This window comes from Peromyscus leucopus, chromosome 1 (genome assembly GCF_004664715.2).
Source record: "Peromyscus leucopus breed LL Stock chromosome 1, UCI_PerLeu_2.1, whole genome shotgun sequence".
In the NCBI taxonomy this organism is placed as follows: Eukaryota; Metazoa; Chordata; class Mammalia; order Rodentia; family Cricetidae; genus Peromyscus; species Peromyscus leucopus.
In genome coordinates this window covers 173,725,519-173,734,082 of record NC_051063.1, presented here as the reverse complement: position 1 = coordinate 173,734,082, position 8,564 = coordinate 173,725,519, and the positions used below count along the sequence as shown (strand labels likewise).

At 44.4% G+C, this 8,564-nt stretch overlaps 1 protein-coding gene across 1 annotated transcript; it reads left to right on the top strand.

The window, feature by feature from the left end:
• Positions 1–4,540: 4,540 nt before the first annotated feature.
• Positions 4,541–7,517, top strand: LOC114682322 (insulin growth factor-like family member 2). Its single transcript, XM_028856161.2, has 3 exons — positions 4,541–4,953; positions 5,134–5,204; positions 6,907–7,517. The coding sequence occupies exons 1-2, from the start codon at positions 4,541–4,543 to the stop codon at positions 5,183–5,185; spliced, it is 465 nt and encodes a 154-aa protein (XP_028711994.2). The 3' UTR covers positions 5,186–5,204; positions 6,907–7,517.
• Positions 7,518–8,564: the final 1,047 nt, after the last annotated feature.

Here is an 8,564-nt window from a genome sequence, read left to right as displayed (position 1 = left end):
TATATACTGGCATATCAACTGGTGGCATCACTTTTTAGGTGACCATATTGTCGACATTTCCTGAATGCAGCTCAGTGGTAGAGGACCAAGGCCCGGTATTCAATCCCCATCACTGCAAAATAAAATTTTTAATTACAAGTCTTCATAGCTATTTGGTGGCAATTATAAAGTTGAATAACAATCTACAACAGGATTTTCAGAAACTGCTGATTCTTTGACTTGCTTTTCATTCTTAGAATTTAACTTTAAGAGCATGTTTCATTGCTGGGGCTTGAATTTTGGTTCCTTGCAAATGCTAAGCAGAACTTCCTAATTTTAAACAGCAGAATTCAGAATTGGGCTAAGCTAAGGGTAGGGTGAGAACTTGAGGCTTCCAGGGCAGAATGTATGAGAAGGGTAGAAAGTTTGATGGCGTTTGATGATAGTCTATACACTAAAAGGAAGAATGTCTCCAGATGTGATCTCTCCTCTAGCCTGAATTCCAGAAGATATTCAGCAGTCACACAATGACATTGTCCAGGTTATGACTACCTGGATGTTTGACTGGCCACAGGAGAAGATTGCTCAAACTCTTGCGTATGCTTTTCTGTTATGTAGCCATTTGGACTCCACCCATCCGGGAGTTTCTTTGTCTGTAGAGTATAAATAGCATGGGTGTATCAGCCACACTCTAAGTCCAAGATGGTCACTCTGCCACTCTGCAAGAAACGTGATCACATCTTCAGTAAGTATCCTGCAGCCCAAGGAGATGTAAGTGTTTGGTATCCCTCATTTCTATCTGTCTTTCTGTCAATTTGTCTATCTATTTTTCTTTCTTTATTTCTATCTAATCTATCTATCTAACTTACCTTACCCATCTATCTATCTATCTATCTATCTATCTATCTATCTATCTATCTATCTATCTATCTATCTATCTATCTACCTATGTATCTGTCAATATCTGAGACAATATCTCCATATAGGCCTGGCTGTCCTGGAATTTTCTACAGAGATCTTCCTACCTCAGCCCCCACACCCAGTATTGGGATTAAAGACATGAGCCACCATGCCCTGCTATTCTGAATTTATGTAATCCTCCCTTCCCTACTTTATTCTTGATTTCTATCTCATCATCCTTGCTTGCATCTCCAGTTACAGTTCAATGACTCTGCCTGCAGTTTTCAGAGCTCACCTTCTTCCCAGACCCTCCTCACAAGTTTCCTGTCAACCTCAGACACTCTCAGGGTTAGTCTAGAGAGGCAACAAAAGGATCCCAGAGGCATGATCTTTTGGCCCTGATTGCGGTCACCTGGTGGCTCCTCCAGCATCAATCTCACTCCCTTTCTGTTTCTCATTTTTTTTACTTTTGTGCTCAGTCTTGGAAGGAGTCACTTGTAAGAACAGGTTCAGTGAGGAGTGAGAAGGGGGAGCACTGTGGCTGTTGGGAAGTCTTGGAGTGTACCTGGCCGGGACTCCTCGGGATATCGGCCTGTTAATTGGCAAGAGTACCTGGGGTGGGGCAGCAGAGCTACACCCTAGAAGCAGTGCTGTGAGGAGGAGGCCACCTCTACCATTGAGTAGCACTCATCTCTATGACCCCAGCTGCACATCTCAGCTGTGCTTCCAGCACTGTGTCCTGGAGTCCTGGGCCTCTCAGAATCAGAAGGTCATGAGGTTAATGGTACTAGAGAAGAGGTGTGTGTGTGCAAGTGAGTGTCCTACTATAGTGCAGGCTTGAGGGAGAGAGAGCAGACACAGAGTCTGGTTGCATTTGTCCCCTTAATTCCACCTCTAGGCAACCATGTGGTAGCCCCTGTCATATCTCTGTCTTTCCCTCACTCCCCTTACTCTCTTCTATCGGATCTCTCATTCGACAGCCATATCACCTGAAACACTCATGGCCAGATCTGACTTCACCTAGATTTTTTAACAGTTGTTGATTATTGTTATTGCTAGGGTTTGGTGTGTGTGTGTGTGTGTGTGTGTGTGTGTGTGTGTGTGTGTGTGTGTTGCATGCTTATGAGTCGGATGAATGTGAATATCCATGTGAGTTAACACAGAGTGACAGCAACATGCTCGGTGTCTTATGTTGCCTTCCATCTTACTGCCTTGAGACAAGGTCTTTAACTGAATCTGAAGCTCACTGTTTTTAATATTCTAGGTGGCCAGCAAGCTCTTTAGATCTTCCTGTCACAGCTCCCAGTCTTGGTGTTACAGATGTGCAGAGTCATGCCTGGGTTTTTGCATAGGTTCTGGGAATTTAAATTCAGGTGTTCCTGCTTGCAAAGCAAGTACTCAAATCCCCTAATTTTTCTCTCTACTCACATAGGGACAGATGCTTACAGGTCACCTAAATCTGATATGGGTTAATAGACACCAATGATTTTTTACTACTGCAATGGTTTTGCATTTGTCCCCAAATGTTTATGTCATAAAATCTTAATTCATCAATACTGGAGTCAGAGCATCACCTAGAGACTGTTTTAGAGCATGGGGCAGAGCTGTCCTAAATGAAGTGATGTCAGTACATGACAACAGTGAGGAAGCTTCCTTCTGCACCTTGTAGGTGACAGCATCTTGGAAAGTATCAGGACACTGCTCATACTCTATCTTTCCAATATATCTACTGGGCCTTCCTTCACACAGAGATGAGGAGGCACACAGTCCTGTCCAAAGGCTGCTGTGTAGTCTGTGACTTTCCAGCCTTTATAGCCAGGAACCACAATTCACTGTCTTGTTGTTAAAAGTACCAAGTCTCTGGCAGTTTGTTCTGCCAACAGAAAATCAAATACTTTGACTACTGATATTTGTATGTTCTTTAACATCATGTAAGCCATTCCGTGCCATTGCTGAGAATAGATCCTACCACCTCAGAGCATAGCAGAGGCTGCAGGGCTCCTTGTAAGAGTGGGACTGGAAAACCCTGAACATCAGTCAGCTTACCAACATGCCTATAATTCAGGTACAGATTCAACAAAACTCCACTCTGGAATTTTAAGTGTGACACTGGGACTGGAGATAGGTCAGTGGATAAAATATTTCCTGTGTGTATGAATGCCTGAATTAAAATACCCAGAAACCATATAAACTCAGTGTTCCCAAGAAACTCTCCTAGACCAAGAGACTCTCCTAGAAACTAGAGAGCAAGCAGCCTGGCATGCACAGTAGGGAACAAGAGACCTTGTCTTAAACAAGATAAGAAACCAAGGCTGACACAAGAGATCATCCTTCTAACTCTACATGCCATCCCCGGCATGCTCACACACACAATGACACATGTGAATGGGCACCCAGAAAGGTTGTTTTTGTTTGTTTTCTTTTCTTTTCTTTATTTAGCATGGGGCTGCTGAGATGACTCAATGCATAAAAGTGATTACCAGAAAGCCTTATGACCTGAGTTCAATTGCTAAAACCCATGTAGAAGTGGAAAGAGCTGGTTCCACAAGGTCTTCTGACCTCCTTGAATAACATCATTCTCACGCCTCTTCTTCTTTTCTCTGTCTCTGTCTCTGTCTGTCTCTCAGTGTGTGTGTGTGTGTGTGTGTGTGTGTGTGTGTGTATCACACACAAGAATAGCAGTAATAATAATAATAACAATACTAAAATAAAAAGACATTTTAAACATGATTCTGCTGCAACCTTATCAAGAAAGCTGCTAACAGAATCTCCAGTAGGAAAATACTCCACAGTCTCTCCCTCACCTACTCAGAAAGGACCACCAAACACCAGCTGTCTCTTGATACCCAAACAAGAATCTCTTTCTGGAACTTTCATGGGTTCTTTCTATACACTGCTCAGTCTACCTTGAGGCTGTCATCCATTGTCAGTCTTCAGAGGCAGCAGCTCCAGTCATGAACCCACTTCTGTAGCTGGAGTTTTCTCAGTCCCGCGTGGGCCTGCAGCCGCTCAGACCCAAGTAAACACACAGAGACTTATATTACTTATAAACTGTTTGGCCATGGCAGGCTCCTTGCTATCCAGTTCCTATACCTTAAATTAACCCATTTCTATCCATCTGTAAGTTGCCATGTAGCTTGTGGCTTACTGGTACTTTCACATCATGCTTCTTCCTTCTCTGACTGGCAACTCCTGACTCTGCCTTCCTATTCCCAGAATTCTCCTCCCTGCTTATCCCGCCTATACTATGGCCAATCAGCATTTTATTTATCAATCAATCAGAGTAACACATTCACAGCATACAGAAAGATATCCCCAACACACTTCTGCTGTCCTTCTGTCATCTACTACTCTGCAGCCTGATCAGAATCATGGTGTGTGGAATCTTCCTGAAGGAGAGTCCAGCCAAAGTCAGGTCTGGATGTTATTGCAGCACTAATGCACCTCTGAACTTCAAATTAACCCTGTTTCTGTGTTCATTCTCCAGGGTCTCCCTCATAACCATCCACCTGATATCTCCAAGTGTAATCTTTCTTTCCACTTGCAAACTTCAGAAATTCCCCCTTGCTAGCCTCCTGCATTCCTCATGTGTCAGCCCAGACTGAGAAAACACATTCAGAGTCAGTTGCAAACTCCACTCTGAGTCATAATCAGGGACAAGATGAAAGGGATCACTTATTTGTCTCTGACCCACACCAGCTGTGGCAACATTCTAATTTGTTCCCTCTCATGTTTCTCAGGCATCGTTGTTATTCCTGTAATCCTGTTCGCAAACTCAGAAACTGCAGTAGCTCACACATTCCTGACTCTCTCAGATCATGGCTTATGGCTGTGTCAGCCAGTACCCAGGTGTGGGGAGAGGATCTACAGCCCCTCGGAGCAGTGCTGTGAGGATGACAACATCCTGTCTTTTAATCAGACCCGCCTTTGTGGCCCTGGCTGCATCTACTGGCCCTGTTTTGAACTCTGTTGTTCAGAGTCCTTTGGCCCCCAGCAGAAATTTCTTATCAAGCTGAAACTTCAAGGGGAGAGATCCCGTTGCAGCTCATCCCCCATCTCTGGGGACTGTGCCAGGTAAGCATCCTCTCCCTGTCTGTACATAGGGTTGTATGTGAAAATGGGAAAGGGGGTTCTGCAGGTACACCTACCTCCCTTTATGAAAACCCCTGCCCCCTGTTCTTATCACTAACAAACGCTCTGGCTGTTTTGTTCATTCACTTCTCTGATTCCTCACTTTTGTTTTCTCCTTTGCAGCAGAAAGACATTTTCATGGAGAAGACATTCAAGAAAACCAAATTTCTCTTAGGCAACAAAGTGGTGCCCAGGTAGGCTCCAATGTCTGTGCAGTCACTAACTGAGATGATGGCTGAGTGCTGGGCTGTAAACAGGACATTTGTACCACCCCCTCTGAGGATCAGGAAGCATTCTGGAGATATTGGGTTGCTGGCAAGCTCAGTCTTACTTCAGTTGCCTGGGTACAGCTCAGCCTGTCAACAGCCAACCATGGGTACTAGTGAGCTCACTGAGCTTCCTCTCTCCCTACTGAATTAGCTACTGGCGGAATCCAGGGAAGGGACAGTCATGGTCTTTCATGTGCCAAATGGTGAGTCACTAGGCTCCAATAGATGGTTCTGAACCTGTGGCCACACAAGGGATCCTGGTTATAATCAGTGGGTCATAAAAACAGTTATTAATCCTTTGATTCCTGTCAACCTGAGGTCACTCTTGTGTCAATAGTACTGGTACATCATTGAAAAAAAAATGAATTATTAATTCTTTGGTTCTTGCCAATATGAGGTCCTCCATTGCTATTACTGTTATTAATATACCCTGAGTCCTGTCACTGCTGACCAGGTGTGAATGAGTGTGGGGCCATTCACTAGGGCATGAACAATATACCTGAGGCCATGTCCCCAGAGGAAAGGAACTGTCCCTCCACAGGAGACACCAGCTGCCAATAGCTCCTCAGCCTGGGTGTAGCCTCAGGAAACCCTACACCCCCACACAGTGGAATTTGGACTGATTTGAGCTTGCCCAGGTCGTGTGGAGGCAATCACAGATGCTGTGAGTTGATGTGGGCACCAGCCATGTCGCATCCAGAAAACAGCCTTTCATGGCTGTCCTCCATAACCTCTGGCTCTTACATTCGTTCTACTCACTCTTCCAGTGTGTTCCTTGAGCTTTGATGGGGGAGGTTAACACAGGTGACCCATCTGCAGCTGGGGACTCACAGTCGCTTGTTCTCAGCACTCTGACCATTATGATTCTCAGTATTGACCACTACCTACTGCAAAAGAAACTTCTCTGACCAAGGTTGAGAGTCCATGTGCATGGGTATAAATGCAAATATTAAGAAGATGGCTCAGTAGTTAGGAGAACCTGAAGCCCATCCCCAGAATATACATGATTGCTGACAGTTACCTGTACCTCCAGTCCCAGGATGCCATCTTCTGGCCTCTGCTGGTACTGAAAATAACAGCACATTGACATATATGAAGGCAAAACACCCATACATGTAAAAATGAAAAGTAAAAAATTAAGAAAACCACAGGGCAGTGGTGGCGCACGCCTTTAATCCCAGCACTTGGGAGGCAGAGCCAGGCGGGTCTCTGTGAGTTTGAGGCGAGCCTGGGCTACCAAGTGAGTTCCAGGAAAGGCACAAAAGCTACACAAAGAAACCCTGTCTTGAACCCCCCCCCCCAAAATTAAGAAAACCAAACAAGGTCATATGACAACATGAATACTAAGCAAAACAAAACTGGTAGATCCCACACACACCCTGGGGCATAAGATTGGCAGGTTGTTATGTTTCTCATTATTATTTTTTTAAGTCAGTGCACAGTGCAATCAACATCATTTAGGCATTTTCAAACAAAGTGTGTTTTAGTAGGTGCCCCTGTTCTCACCCCCACCCTTTGTTCTCAGGTTACCCTTCTGTCCCTCACACTCTCATATCTGTCTTCTGGTCTCATGTGTCTGTAGCTACAGTTTTGAGGATCTCAACTCTCAATCTTCTTCCCTGGTCAGCTTTTAAGGTCTTGTTTCATCCAATCAACATTGACTCCTGAATGCTCCTGTTTGAAGGATAGGCACCCGAAGCACTGGAGTGAAGTGGCATTAAGTGTGGTTCATTACAATGCTCATTCGAGCATGGTTTACTTGAATATGTATTGGAACATTCCCCCGTTACTTTCTAAAATTAACGTGTCCGTGCAATTAAAGATAAATATATCCAATCCAGAGCCCATGAGAGCACAGAGAAGGTAGCTGTATGCAAGCCAGGGATGGGACCGTCACAGAAACTCAAGAAGTGGGTGCCATATAGTCATTTCCTCCAAATACTCCCTCCTGGAGGCACCAGAGACTCGAGAAGTGAACAAAGATCACATGTCTGTCTTGGAAAGGAAATCATCAAGATCTCCAGGACCCTCTCAAGATTATAAAAGCAGCAAGCTATGGCTGAGGGAAGAGACTCTTAGACCAGATGAGCTGCCTGCATGTGCTGCAGCTAGCTCCCAGGATGGAGCTCCTATGGGTAGTCACCCACGCTGGGCTCAGCTTTTTAGTAGTGAAGCTGCCTTTGAGTCCTCCCAGACCCTGTTAGTAATTCCTCTCCCACACTTATGTAAGAAACCCAAATAAACTCACTGGATGAAAATTGGACTCTGGTTGAACTATTACTGTGATCTGTCAGCTCTTTAATCTACTTAATGAGATAAGTAGATATTGTGTCACAACTCCCCGGGAAAAGACACACACAACAGCAAGCTCTTTAATCTCTCGTACCTCAGAAGTGTTAGAATGTGTCTGTTGCCTACATTTGTGAGACTATGTATTTTGTTATTACAACTCAACCTGACTGACACAGTTCCTTAATAACTGCTGTGTGGAATGAGAGAAGGCTTAAGTAGTTAGTAGGGACCAGTGGTCACGTACAGTAGCCCAGATGGAGGGACCTTTGCTCATTGGGGTTTGGACAATGCTCATGGTTTTGTCCATGTGCAGACATGGCTATGAAGTGTTCTGACACTTGTCTGTATCCATCAGAATCACACAGTTGCCTGATGCAGATGGTATGTGAGTAGCAAGCCTTACTGAGAAGCCAGGTCAGCTCCTGATGTCAAGAGGCAAGCTCTGTTTCTCACTTTCAAATTGATTGTAAGTAGTAATGATTGATGGCAGCACACTCTCATATCAAGGGACACAAATGTCTTCAGTCAGGTGGAGCTTGATTCTAGGAGATTGCTAAATGTTAGGTGTGTCCCCAAGTCCAAGGTCAAACACACAGGCAGACATGGCAAAGTGCTTCTGTGTTCTGACTCACTAGTGCAAGGCAAAACTTTGATCTCATGTGTTGATGTAAAATGATGACTGTGGACTGTCTAGATGACTCAGTGGGTAAAGGCAATTTGCTACCAAGATGAATGACCTGAGTTCAATTCCTAGGACCCACATGATGGAAGGAGAGAGCTGATTCCCACACACTCATCTCCATATACTTACCCTGACATATAAATAAAGAAATAAAAACTTTTCTTAATGATTCTGCCTTTCAAGAAATCAATGTCTTTACTGGGATATAAACATGAGTAACCACGGCTCAGAGCTCTGACTCTAGTTATGGTGATGGTGTGTTCTACAGTGAAAGGGGCTACATGAATAATCATGGCCTCGGTACTCTGCCT